The 14,698-nt window shown below is 38.8% G+C and overlaps 1 protein-coding gene across 2 annotated transcripts in view; it reads left to right on the top strand.

The window, feature by feature from the left end:
- The window catches only part of ttc13 (tetratricopeptide repeat domain 13), a 62,302-nt gene extending 50,449 nt beyond the window's left edge, over positions 1-11,853 (top strand). For both annotated transcript variants that reach the window (XM_060830807.1, XM_060830806.1), the window contains exons 19-23: positions 336-471; positions 4,864-4,943; positions 6,201-6,279; positions 9,052-9,131; positions 10,448-11,853. In XM_060830807.1, the coding sequence (XP_060686790.1) occupies positions 336-471; positions 4,864-4,943; positions 6,201-6,279; positions 9,052-9,131; positions 10,448-10,562 (490 nt within the window). In that variant the 3' untranslated portion in view covers positions 10,563-11,853. The remainder of the gene's footprint in view (positions 1-335; positions 472-4,863; positions 4,944-6,200; positions 6,280-9,051; positions 9,132-10,447) is intronic.
- The last annotated feature ends 2,845 nt before the right edge of the window (positions 11,854-14,698 follow it).

Below are 14,698 nucleotides of genomic sequence, written 5' to 3'. Positions count from 1 at the left end.
GATCATAGTAGTGCAAAGAACAATATGTCAGTGTGGCACTGGAAAAACACAGCAGTTGAAGCAGGAGACTTGACATTTTGAGCATAAGCCCTTGATTAGGAATATGTGCCATTGCTGTCCTTGGAGCTTCATTTTTTTTCATAATTGACTTAATCCTTCGGGAACAAGAAAGATCTTGCATTGTTGTACTGCTGAGGTAATGCTTGCAAAGAAAAGACAAAGCACTTTTTGGAATTTTTTTGTGATTATTGTGATATTCTGTGAGATTGTGATTAAGAAGTAAGATCTAGTTTTCCTTCCTTTAATGCTGTCTCTGTCATTTATTTTATCACCAGAGTTGGCAACATGCTATTTTCTGTGGAAACCCAAACAACAGAAGAGCGGACTCAGCAATATCATGATGAAATAGAAGCACTGTACAAGGACCTGAACAGCAAAGGCAAGGCTTTGATACTTTCCACTGAGCTTGGGGTAAGAACAAACAATGTTGTTTCTCTTGAAATCAGAACTTCTGGAAGTGTGAAATGTATTCTGAAGATTTTAAGAATATTTCCGGTCAACAGTGTACTGGCGATGATGGTTTACTCTGTCAAAAGATGGACATAAATTCCCAAAGTCTTAATCTTTCATTGGTACATGATAAAAACATCTCAAATTGCATTCCCTCAAAATAACCATCTTGAAAGTTAACATTTCAGATAAGCTATTTAAACCATTCACCATATCGAGCTGGCTGCAACATTTTATTCATCAAGCGTGGGTTACCAAAGAAATCCATCGCCATCCTAGATAATCACAAAGCCACTCCGATGTGTAGAGTTCCTACGTGCCCAATTTCCTGTGGTTTATCACCAGTTTTTGGGCTACGTGGGTATGGAGTGTTAAGGTTTGAAGTTGTTGGGTTCTAGCTACACCTTGTAGCAAGGCAACAGTTTTAACTAGCCAATACCAGTTAACTTGTATTAGATAACTTCTGACTGGTCTTAGTTTCGTACATTCTATGTGTAGGCTTGCAGAGTTGTCTCGAGTTGAGTGTGAGGAATTCCATTCTCTCAAGATAAGTCCATCACTTCAGCTCCCATGATTTTCTTTTAAAAGGAATCAGTTTCATTTGAAGCATTACTGGGTTGGTAATAAATGTGAAATGTGTTAAAGTGGACTTGACATCAAATGCATGCAGATCTAATTATACATCCAAAGCAACAGCATTTAAATCTTACTGAATGTTTACCTTTTTCATTGGTTTGGACATTTGCTGTTTTCATTATTTTCTAACAGTGACGCTGTTTAATTTTATTTGAGGTTTATCTTTAGATCATTTCTTAATAAAATAGTTTGTGAAATGTGTGTGTCACTGACAACTAGCATTTATTAGGAGAAAGTGAGGACTGCAGGTGCTGGAGATCAGAGCTGAAAGGTGTGTTGCTGGAATTCCTGAAGAAGGGCTTATGCCCGAAACGTCGATTCTCCAGCTCCTTGGATTCTGCCTGACCTGCTGCGCTTTTCCAGCAACACATTTTTCAACTAGCATTTATTGCCCGTCCTTAAGTTTCCCTTCAAAATGGTGGTGAAATATCTTCTTGATCTGTTGCAGTTCACATGTTGTAGGTAGACCTACAGTACCTTTTGGGAAGGAGTTTCAGAATTTTGCCCCAGCAATACTGAAGGTACAGTGATATATTTCCAAATCAGGATTATGAATGACTTGGAGGGGAATTTGCAGGGGGTGGTGTTCCCAATGTGTCTGCTGCCATTCCGTCTAGACAGAAATATTCATGGATTTGGAAGGTGCTGCCTAAAGTTTTGATAAATTTCTGTCATGTATCTTGTTATTAGTACACACTATTGTTACTGAGCATTGGTGGTGGAGGGAGTGGATGCTTGTAGATGTGGCGCCACTCAAGCAGGCTGCTTTGTCCTGGGTGGTGTTCAGCTGCTTGTGTTGTTGGAGCTGCAACATCCAGACTTGAATGGAGTGTTGTGTCCCACTGCTGACTTGGGCCTTGTAGATAATGGACATGTTTTGGGGAATCATTAGGTGATCCGCTGTAGGCTTCCTAGCCTCTGATTTGCTCTTGTAGTCACTGTTTATATGGGAGCCCAGGGTTCAGTTTCTGGTCAATGGTTATCCTGAGGATGTTGATAGTGATAGATTCAGTGATGGTAATGCCATTGAATTTGCTGTCCTTGAAGATGGTCATTTCCCGGAATTGATGCGGTGTAAATGTTACTTGCCACTCACTCACCCATGCTCATTGTGCTGAGGAGAAAGTGAGGGCTGCAGATGCTGGAGATCAGAGTCAAAAATTTTGGAAAGGACTGATTAGGGATTGTCAACAAGGCTTTATGCTTGGGAAATCACATCTCACAAACTTGATTGAGTTTTGTGAAGAAGCAACAAAAAGGATTGATGAGGGCAGAGTGGCCATTGTGACTTATATGGACTTAGGAAGGTGTTCGACAAAGTTCCCCATTGGAGACTGGTGAGCAAGGTTAGATCTCATGGAATACAGGGACAACTAGCCATTTGAATAGAGAACTGGCTGAAAGACAGAGGGTGGTCATGGAGGGTTGTTTTTCAGACTGGAGGCCTGTGACCAGTGGAGTGCCACAAGGATCGGTGATGGGTCCACTACATTTCATCATTTATATAAATGATTTGTATGCAAGCATAAGAGGTACAATTAGTAAGTTTGCAGATGACACCAAAATTGGAGGTGTAGTGGACAGCGAAGAAGGTTACCTCTGATTACAACGGGATCTTAATCAGATGGATCAATGGACTGAGAAGTGGCAGATGGAGTATAGATTAGATTAGATTACTTACAGTGTGGAAACAGGCCCTTCGGCCCAACAAGTCCACACCGACCTGCATACCACCCAGACCCATACTCCCAAATGTACTCCTGCACCTAACACTACGGGCAATTTGGCATGGCCAATTCACCTAACCTGCACATTTTTTTTTTGGATTGTGGGAGGAAACTGGAGCACCCGGAGGAAACCCACGCAGACACGGGGAGAATGTGCAAACTCCACACAGTCGCCTGAGGCGGGAATTGAACCCGGGTCTTGAGCGCTGTGAGGCAGCAGTGCTAATCACTGTGCCACCGTGCCGCCCTTAATTTAATTTAGATAATAGTGAGATGCACATCTTAGCAAGGCTAAGCAAATCTTAGCAGGGCTTTTACACTTAATGGTAAGGTCCTAGGGGAGTGTGGTTTAAAAAAAGAGACCTTGGAGTGCAGATTCATAGCTCCTTGAAAGTGGAGTCGCAGGTAGATGGATAATGAAGACGCCGTTTGCAATGCTTTCCTTTATTGGTCAGAATATTGAATACAGGAGTTGGGAGGTCATGTTGTGGCTGTACAGGATATTAGTTAGGCCACTGTTGGAATATTACGTGCAGTTCTGGTCACCTTCCTATCGGAAGGATGTTGTGAAACTTGTAAATCTTTTCTGAATCCTTTCAAGGACGTTGCTAGGGTTGGAGGATTAGCACTATGGGGAGAGGCTGAATAGGCTAGGGCTGTTTTCCCTGGAGCATTGGAGGCTGAGGGGTGACCTTATTGAAGTTTATAAAATCATGAAGGGCATGGATAGGATAATTAGACAAAGTCTTTTCTCTGGAGCGTCGGAGTCCAGAATTAGAGGGCAGAGGTTTAGGCTGAGAGGGGAAAGATATGAAAGAGACCTAAGGGGCAACGTTTCCACGCAGAGGGTGGTACGTGTACGGAATGAGCTGCCAGAGGAAGTGGTGGAGGCTGGTACAATTGCAACATTTAAAGGGCACCAGAATGTGTACATGAATAGGAAGGATTTGGTGGGATATGGGCCACGTGCTGGCAGGTGGGTCTAGATGGGGTTGGGATATCTGGTCGGCATGGACGAGTTGGACCAAAGGGTCTGCTTCTGTGTTGTACGTCTCTTTGGCTCTTTGTAAGGATGTTTTTTCCATCCCAGTAAACATTAGTGAACCAGATGGGTTTTTCCCACAATCTTAATTCCAGAATTTTATCAAATTGAAATTTCAGCATCGTGCCAGGTGATGTTTGAATCTAGGCCCCAGAATATAGAGTCACAGAATATGGAAACAGACCCTTTGGACCAACTAGTACATGTAGAGCACATTGCCAAATCAAACTGATCCTATCTGCTTGCTGCTGGCTGACATCCCTCCAGACCTTTCGGATTCTTAGATTATTAGTCCAAAGATCATACCATTTTGCCATCACCTCTCAAGTTTTTGAATATTATTTTTTTTTAAAATGGGAATATTGTTTTTAAACCATGCAACTTCAGTGGTGTGGGTGATTGAAAGAGTAGTATCCTGCAATGATGTTATATATTAATAAACCAATAGATTAAACTCCTATATACCCTAAACAAGTAAAGGTGAGTGCTGGATAAACTCAACAGGTCTGGAAATTTCTTTGAAGAGAGAAAACAGAATTAACATTTTGAGTCCCTGACCCTCCTTCAGAATTCTATGTACCATACTGTGGTGGATGAGCTGAATAGAGGTGAAGGGAAGAGCATTTAGGTCACTTCAGAATTGCTTTCAAGTATATCTGAACAGCTTACTTAATACATATTAAAAATGTGTTTACAATGTGTGGGTAACACTGGTCCAGTATTTATTGCCGATCCCTGATTGCCCTTGAGAAGGTGTGTTGAGCCAGCTTCTTGAACTGCTGCAGTCTGTGGGGGACAGATAGATCTACAGTGCTGTTAAATAATGAGACCCAGAGTCAAGTTGTTCACCTTCTGTGCCCATTAAGTGTTCTGTGTCATCTCTGTCTTTAATCAGTTAAAAGCTCACTGTTCAGAAATAATTTGGTTTTATTTTCTCTTTTGAACCAGGAAGCAGATGCTGTGTGCAACCTTATCCTTTCCTTGGTGTATTACTTTTACAATCTAATGCCTTTGTCAAGAGGATCCAGGTTAGTAGAGTATAATTTTTGTCTTTTAAATGTCTAAAGGAGAAAGTAACTCGATAAATACGTACTTTGAAAATGAGAAGTTTAGGCATACATCAGGTTTGATCTTTCATCACTGACTCACAATGTGACCAGTTCAGATTTTGAACCTGAACACAAGAAGTTTAAGCTGATACTGCCAGTGTAGTGCTGAAGGAGTGAGAGCACTGGTTGACGTACCATCTTTTGAATGTCATATTAAATTTAAGTTCCAACTGCCTCTTGTGATTGAAAGATTAGATGAAGCAAAATATAAATTATTCTGGCTCTTGATTAATAACTCAAAAAGCAACACCTTTCAAATTCCTATTCCTACACAGAGAAATCAGCGCAGCAAATCCATGGGAGTTCCACCACCTGCATGGTCACGAATCAGACTTAAAACTATTCTGGAATTCCTGCCTAAAAGCAATGTGGGTGTATCTACACCACATGGACGCTGCAGTTCAAGAAGGCAGCTTCTCGAGGGGAATTAGGGATTGACATTAAATGCAGCCTAGTTTGTGGTGCCCAATTCCTGTGGAATAAAAAAAATTATTTGGCCATTTCACAAGTTGTTTCTGGAATGTATTAGTGTGTAAATTGGCTGCCCATATTTCTTACAAAATACTTCAAAATGGCTATACTTTAGAAATACTGAATTCACAGTAAAATGGTTTGAGACATCCCATATTCTTAAAACATTTTGAGGGAAAGACTTGCGTTTACAAAATAGTTTGTTAGATGTTATCCCTTCCAGACCAGTTGTAAAAAGAGCATTTGAGGTGGCTGTTTGTTTAATTCCTGAACCATTTTGAACATTCATTCTGTGGTGTTTTGTCAGCCACCTGTGCCTTATCAGAAATAATGCCGATTTCTTCATCAGTGTGAAGATTAGAAACTTGCTCCTATTTGGAAAAATGAGTGTTCCACTGACTTCCTGATGAGCTATATTTGTTAAAAGGGCATGGTGATGGGCTGGAGAAGGAACAATTTATTTTCTTAGAAGGTCTTTTCCAATTGATCAGTACCAGTTATACTACAAAGTTAGAGTCCAAGCCCCTTGATTTTTCTTTTGGAAAATGGGCATTTGTTGTGGACTGGATGAGATGCCAGTTGTAATGTTTGGAGCTGCCTTTCAAGGACTTGTTACTGCAGATTTGTAAAATTGCTATCTGAGATCAGCTAACATGTATGTAGAAATGCTTTTGTGTTTTAATTCTGATGTGTTTTACCTTCTAGTGTGGTGGCATATTCAGTGATCATGGGAGCATTAATGGCTAGTGGGAAAGAGATCACAGGGAAAATTCCCAAAGGAAAGGTAAGTTTGAGAGCATTGTGATATGTCTCTTCTGAACATTACCTTTTCCAGCTGTGAGGGTAGAAAGGGTATGGATGAATCATAACTTATTTCAAAGTGTGCATAATATATATTATCTTCAGGATGTCATTAAAAATATATCTGTCAGTAAGAAAGATCTTTAGTTAATGACATGTTTCACTTTAATGTAAGAATCTGAAAATTGATTTGTGGCTGAAGTGGTAATGACTATCTGTGGCTGCTTTAATATCATTAATTTTCATCAATACACAATGGTGATCAGTGATTTGACCAGGCATCTTTCAGTGAATAGTCAGCACGTCAATTTGTGCTTTTTCTAGCGCACTATTTCTCCTTTCAAATCTCACTCTTCTTCCATCAAAAAGTGCTCTGATACAATGAGAATATTCACTCCTGACCTAGCAAATGATCAATATAACTTGCAGTTGAATGCCAGCTTTTTTGGTTGTCAAATGGGGGTTAATAAACGGGTTTTAAGGTGGTCAGGAAACATTGGATTGAGCATTGGATGGGATAATCTGTGTAGAGGAAAGAAGTGAGGTCAAATTGATCTAAAGCCCAGAAAATGGCAAAGGACGCAAGTTGTGGCATTGCTTGACAATATCATTGGGCAGCAAATCTTCAACAAAACATTTTTAGCTAGAGGATCTGAAAATTATCCCAATCATTACTGAGGCAGTCAGGACAGTCTGAGAGATACTTTACTATATAAAAGAGGTTTTACTCCAAGGAATTCGATTTTTAAATCCAGCTTTGAATGGAGAAAGCAGAACTGTGAAAAGGAAGCACATATTCAGAGGAGTCCGATTGAGAAATGTCAGTCCATGGCTGAAAATGTGTTGCTGGTCAAAGCACAGCAGGCCAGGCAGCATCTCAGGAACAGGGAATTCGACGTTTCGAGCATAAGCCCTTCATTTTTACTTAAATGTCAGTCCAAGTCAAGTAAACAGAATGTGTAATTCTGCCTGACTGTCTTCACCTCAGTGCCGCATTTCTGAATTGTAAAATGGACCATTACACAATTCTTGACTTTGGAGTTGTAAGAATTTAACCATTGTAGTCTGTCATGTGTTAAATATATTTTTGTTTAAGGTATTTGACTTGTGACACAAAGGGAGAAAAATGGATGCATGCCGAAACAGTGCTCCTTTAAGTCTGTATTTAGACGTAGGAATGAAAGTAGAGCATTCAGCCTATTGTATCAGCTTTGCCATTCACTGAAATCACAGCTGATCTCATAATCCTCAATTGCACCTTTCTGCCTTTTCCTCAAAACTCTCGATTCCCTTACTGATCAAAAATCTGTTTATCTCAACCTTAATGGCCTAGCCTCAACAGTTCTGTGGTAAAGAATTCTACAGATTCACTACCCTCAGGAAATTCCTCCTCCATCTCTGTCTTAAATGTGCAACCTCTGATCCTCAACTGTTTAGTATCACATATTACAAAAACTTTAAAAATGTGTGTTTCTTTAAAATGTTCATGGCAGTAGATAATAAAATAAACCATATGCAATTTGGTGGTTATCTCTGATTTTTCTTAGGCCATCTGTTCTTCACTACAAGTTTTCAGGTTGAATGTTATACCTTCCATCTGGTTAACTGAAAAGCTTCAATGGGCTTTGAACAAATAGAAAAGTTGGCGCATACTGCTCAAACATTTACCGTGGAATGCTCGGTTGTATTCAATTAGAGCCCCAGCTGAGATTAGTTTGCTGAACACAGACTAAGGATTGATCTTGAGATAGAACACAAGGCTCTGCAGATTATCTACTTACTCACTGGGAGAACTTCACTTTTTGTAAATTTCTGTTATGCTTTCGTGAAGAGCCTTGGGAGGTTTTTCTTCATTCAAGGTGCATTATGCTACACATTGTTGTTCATTCATTGCTGGGGAGTTATGGATATTTCTTATGGCCTAATGACACACTTTTTTCAGATTTGAATTCAGTCTATTTTAAATGTTAATTTTATTATATAGTAGGCAGCTGGAGGGATATGCTGAACAAATATAATTCATTTTTCGAGTAAATGAGTGCTCACTGGAATCAACTTTCTGAAAAGTCAAACCACTGAAAATGACTGATAATTCAGTATTGTTGTTTTGCAAGTGAACCGTGTAAAACACAGCTCATTATGAACTGAATTTATAAAACTATTAATTCAGATCCCTGCTACCTCCGTTAAATAGCTTCTGATTAGTTTACCTTCTTAGTGTGGTCAGTGTTCTGTTCGCAATAACTTAATTGGGAAAAAAAAATCAATCAATTAAAGACTAGTTTTGAAGTGGGTTCATGAAATATTTTGAGTTCATGCACTGATTAAGTGGATAACATGATACTTTGAGTACCAATTATTAACTTACATTCCATGTCATTTATACATTTATCTCCAACTGCCAGTATGGATAAATTTAAGCAATCAGTTGGAGGATTCCTCCTCCAGTGAAGAATTCATGCTAAACAGCCCTTTCCCAAACTTCACAAAACTCAGATAGTGAGAAATTCAGAAGTAGGTGGGGATATCTGGTTGGCATGGACGGGTTGGACCAAAGGATCTGTTCCCATGCTGTACATCTCTATGACTCTAAAAATCAATACCTGAACTTCATGATTGCAATGCTTGGCTTCAAGGGCTGGAAACAGGCCTTAGCCTCAGTTTGGATACCTTTATATTAATCTCATCTTCATAGTATATTCTTTGTTCGATAATCAAAATACTTATCTTAAAAGTTATGTTTTGTAATTTTCAGTTAGTAGATTTTGAAGCTATGACAACACCAAGTCCAGAGGCTTTCAGTAAAATAGGAAAAAACTGGATGAATTTGAAAAGGTAAGACATTTAGGAACAAACTGGCAATGCTTTGTGTCTTGACTTTAATTGTTGTAGAATTCGGTGAAAATTTATCTGGTCTTAGTACCTTAAGTCAGCTGCACTGAGTAAGAAGCTAGAAATCACATAAATGAAGTGATTTTAAGGGTCAATCTCTCTAAAAATATTTTGTTTTCATTTAGCATTAAAGTAACTTCAAAATAAGTTAACTTTCTTCCAGACTTAGGGATATACAAGCTCTCTAAGAGCAGCTGGTTTCACTGCTTCAGCACAGCTGACTCATTGATTTGCAAGCAGTGTACATATAAAGGCTAGGTGTTTTTGTGGTTCAGTGATAGTGGCCAACCTCCTGTGCCAGTAGGCCTGTTTCAGAGCTGTGTCATAACATCTTTGAAAAGGTTGATAACAAAATATCTACATATAAAGGCTTCATTGGGCTGCTTGGATGCACAGATTATGAAGCCAGTAGTTAGGTGAGGATGTTAACTACAAACTAATTGAAAAAAATTAATTCACTTACCAGCACAATAAAGAAGGCCGGGTGCTGAAGCTGCAGCATTTCTGAGTTCTTGGATGCCATAACTGTCCATAGTAACCATATGTGGTAATTGTCTACATCTTGAAGAGCTTTTGCTCAGTTTTTGACCTGGAGGTGAAGCTATAAACAATCTGATGCATCAGGCAGGTAGAATGTTATGTAGACTTTGTTCTAGAAGTCAGTCACACACCTTAAGTTAATAGCATCTGATTTAGTCAATGTTCAATTACAGGCAAATTTGGTCATGAGTCGGGGAGGTGAAAGGATGAGATTGGGAGAGCCTCAACCCCCTTGCAATAGATTTCGAGTCCTTACAGCTTGTCTGGAGGAGAGCATGGGCCATAGTGTGACTGATTGTGGCATCTTGATATAGTAAGCTAATCAATTGTGAGGAGTTACAGGAAATGTAATGGTCAGGGATCAATGTAGCAAGAGTGATGGACATCATTCTGTGCAGCCACAAGCTGGACCCAGAAGGCTGTTTTGCTTGCCCAGTGCCAGGACTGTTGATGGAGTGAGGGGAGTATAGATGGGAGAAGCTGGGGCTATCTTTGCATTCAGATGATCCTGGAATAATAAGCAGTTTTAGCAAATGGCAAAACTCAATGATGTTTTAGTCATAACTGATAATGGATGGCCAAACAAGTTGGCATATCCCTTCAGGTCTTTAAGTTTGTGATTGACTGGTACGGTTGTTTCTTTTTTAAAAAAGAACACCTTAAATTATTCAAGTTAATGAACTGACTTATGGTTATATTTATTTATCTCATCCCTTTAGCCTACCAGCATCATACTCCAGTCTTCCAGCTGTATTGGAGGTTTTTCCAACAAAAAGAACAATGATTGAAGTACTTAATACAGACTCATCTTCTCATTGCCCCAAAAATTCATAGGAGCACCTGTAGACTGAAGAAAGTAGTGATTTTCTTTACTTCATATTAAGTTATTTTTATAAAAAAAATTTAAAGGAATGAGTTCCTTTTGGTTTTTGGTACTTTTTGATAATGCTTAATTTAATATTTGGAAGAAAATAACTTTTGCCTCTTCATTGAATTTCTACATGACATGAATGGGTACTGCTTATTTCTTAATATTGAGGTACTGTATTTAAAGAACGGGTTGATAATTTGTAAACAGACTACTACCTGCCTCTACAATATACAATTAATTTTATCAGTGAGCAAAGTGCTGATAGCAATCTTCTTTCAGATCAGGTCTTAATAAACAAATATTGATTAACCAATTCCTGCATCAGTGCTGCAGGACTTCAAATGTTGTGTTTTCCATTCTTCAGATGTGCTTTTCCATATGTTTCCAGTAACACCTACAATTTCAGAAGCTGCTGCATTTCAGTCAGAGCTTTTCTTCTAGTTTGGTTTGCTGTTTTTATTTGTTGGTTTTCCGCAGCAGGTCATCATGAATGATAGGAACATTATGCAGTTGTTAGGTCTGTGACTTGAATTACTTTAAATTTAATCACTCTAGTAGTTCTCAAACATAAGCAGTTTGACAAATAGGGACACAACAGCTATAGCTGAAATACTCTCAAACTATCAAAGATTCCTTATACTGCTTTGCAGCATGGTAATGTGAAAGAGATTTAGTCAGCTCCTTAAATCTGAAAACAAAACCTTTTGGGTCACAAAAACTGAATCTGAATCCCTGTTTGTGAGACATACAGGAAGTGATGTCACACATGTACCGAGCTCTGGTGCTATAATTTCTTTTGCCTCTTCTAGACTTTGATATTTGAAAAGTTACGCAGATGAGTGGGTTTTAATACATTCCACTTGCAGAATTAAGCTTTCACTATTTTGTGAACACAGGAACTGGAAGCAGATACGTTCACTTTGGTAAGTGCAATATCATCAGTCACATGGAAAGTTTACAGCTAAATAATCAAATTCTGAATTTATACCAATATGAACTTGTCAAACTAAAAGATTGCCTCTACAGTTTTTCAAATTATTTGTTTAAAGGAAAACTACTTTATCCTTCAGAATAAAAGTGAACTTGTTTAATGTGGGCCAACCATCTTCTACAAACCTAACCTTGCATTGACTCGATTTTTGCTTTTGTTCTTTTCAGTGCCACTGAGTGTTTTAAATTTGCACTATATTTTCTAAATGTTTTGCAGAAACTTCTAATTCAAATGTTTTTCTTCTACATTATGGTAGAACTTTTGGTGGCATTTTGTATGTGTTTTGTTTACTTTAATTTTAAAGTTCATGTTATCATGTTTTGTAAACAAAATCAATTTTGTCTAATTAAAGATGCTGATCAATCTTGAGTCAACTATTATGTTTTCTGAAACAAAGCTAGTAAGTTGCACATTTATCAAATACAGTTAACTGTTTACACCAAGAGGGAAGAAACAAGAACTTGCTCAGTAAGATATAATATTGACTGCAATTGGTCTGTTAACATCTTGCAAAAAATGTTTGTTTACTTAGCTTGTTATAGCTTAGCTATAAATGTTTCAAATATTTTAAACATGTAGTAGTGGTTCTGTTCGCCGAGCTGGAAGTTTTTGTTGCAAACGTTTCGTCCCCTGGCTAGGAGACATCATCAGTGCTCTGGAGCCTCCTGCGAAGCGCTTCTTTGATGTTTCTTCCGGTATTTATAGTGGTCTGTCCTTGCCGCTTCCGGTTGTCAGTTTCAGCTGTCCGCTGTAGTGGTTGGTATATTGGGTCCAGGTCGATGTGTTTGTTGATGGAGTTTGTGGATGAATGCCATGCCTCTAGGAATTCCCTGGCTGTTCTCTGTCTGGCTTGCCCTATGATAGTAGTGTTTTCCCAGTCGAATTCATGTTGCTTGTTGCAGATAGAGAACAGCCAGGGAATTCCTAGAGGCATGGCATTCATCCACAAACTCCATCAACAAACACATCGACCTGGACCCAATATACCAACCACTACAGCGGACAGCTGAAACTGACACCCGGAAGCGGCAGGGACAGACCACTATAAATACCGGAAGAAACATCAAAGAAGCGCTTCGCAGGAGGCTCCAGAGCACTGATGATGTCTCCTAGCCAGGGGACGAAACGTTTGCAACAAAACTTCCAGCTCAGCGAACAGAACCACTACAACAAGCACCCGAGCTACAAATCTTCGCACAAACTTTTTAAACATCTTTAATGGAGATCTCCGGCTGATGAGGCACTCCCACTGCTCAGTACCAAGGAGCATGATTCTATGACCCTAGCATGCTTATGTCTTAATACACACATTTTAAAGTAATTTATTATTTGTTTTTTCCTGTCTTGCCTATCAGCCTCAGCGAACCAGCATGATTACTGATCCAATATAGATGAGACAAATCATGAGTCATTTAGCAACTCATTCTAGATCCCCATTCTCCACTATTGCATACAACAGTTTTTGCCTTCTCTGTTTTGCAGGGATTTAATGTTCAAATTCTTGGTTACCTAGTATTATGTCAAGATAAATATGGTTCCTATACAATCTAGAGTGGATGCTGAAAAGATTTACACTGCAACTGAGATTCTATCAGGAAACGAAGAATCTGATCTTTCCCTCTTGAAAAGACCATAAGACATAGGAGTGGAAGTAAGGCCATTCAATCATGGCTGATGGGCATTTCAACTCCACTTACCAGCATTCTCCCCATAGCCCTTAATTCCTCGAGACAACAAGAATCTATCAATCTCTTGGAGTGACTTGGCAGAAACTGTACTCTACCAAAATCTTCAATTTTAGACCATATTTCTACTACTGGGTGAAAACACACTTTAGGATGGTCAAAGAATTCATTCTTTACAGAGGTGAATAGTAATGTTTGTCTGGCTGAGCCTGAAAACTATATGAAGGAAATAAAGGTTTATATTGATACTTAAGATGAGTAAGAAATGGACAGCACTGTTGTGTTCTGCATGAAACTTCATGGGAAATGTTGGTGTATTGGTAGTGTTACTAGAGTAGCAATCCAGAGGTCAGGGTGGCAAATCCTATGGTGACAGCAACCATTAAATCATCTTGATTACTTATGTCCTTCAAGGATCTTTGGTCTGGTCTACATGACTTTGGTGTGCTTTTCCAGCACCACACTCAACCCAGATTTTCATTCCTGATGAAAGGATTTTCTCCAAAACATCAACTCTCCTGCTCCTTGAATGCTGTGCTTTTTCAGCGCCACACTCTCTACTCTAATTTTTCAGCGCCTACATGACTCTGGACCTACAATATTATAAAATGGCTTGGGAGGCAAAAGTTAGTGTCAGAGCAGTTAAGGACAAGTTATGTATCCTGCCCTAGTGATTCTTTATTCTTTCTGGGGATGTGGTAAAGTAATTTAGTCTCCACCCAGGCACATTCAGGAATAGGACAATCCTTATGATAGAGGAATGCAGGCAGATTATAGACTCAAATGTTCTTCACTGAATCTTTTACCTGGTTTTCAGTTTGAGAGAAGGTGGTATTGGCATCATGCATATTAGTGTACTATCTTTGAAGTCAGAAATTCAATGTAAAGTAGAGTCCTAAGTATTCCTTATGGTTTAATCAATAATAATCCATTGGGTATAAGTTTAAGAATAAAATGGAACTTTGAGAGCAAATTCTTACGGCTTCACGTCTGTAGAGATGCTGCCAAGCTGAAATTGCTAAAGGGAAAGTAGTTCAAGAATTCCATCACAATAAGATGCAGAGTTTACAAGTGCCATATGGCTTTTTTTAAAAAAAAAGTAACCACCCGTTCAAGGACCTGAGTATTTACAAGGAAAGCCCACCTGGACAAACTTAGTCATTAGGCCAACTGCATTTTATTGTACTTTAGTCAACAGAAAACCTTAGTTGAATTAGATCCTTAAATTATTCTAAGTTGTTTAGATTGAATAATAACTAGACTGACTCATTGATTGAAATGGAAAGGCCTTGAGGCCTGCACGTCAATCTGATTCATTTTACTTCAGTCTAAAAACGTACAACAGTATGCCATTTGTAACAGTAAATATACTAATAAAAGGGGAAAGAGGCAAATTGTCACTGGTGCATTGATGCTTTTCTAT

Source organism: Hemiscyllium ocellatum, chromosome 10 (assembly GCF_020745735.1).
Source record: "Hemiscyllium ocellatum isolate sHemOce1 chromosome 10, sHemOce1.pat.X.cur, whole genome shotgun sequence".
Taxonomy (NCBI): Eukaryota; Metazoa; Chordata; class Chondrichthyes; order Orectolobiformes; family Hemiscylliidae; genus Hemiscyllium; species Hemiscyllium ocellatum.
Note: the sequence above shows the minus strand (reverse complement) of the source record. Positions and strands in the feature narration are given on the sequence as shown.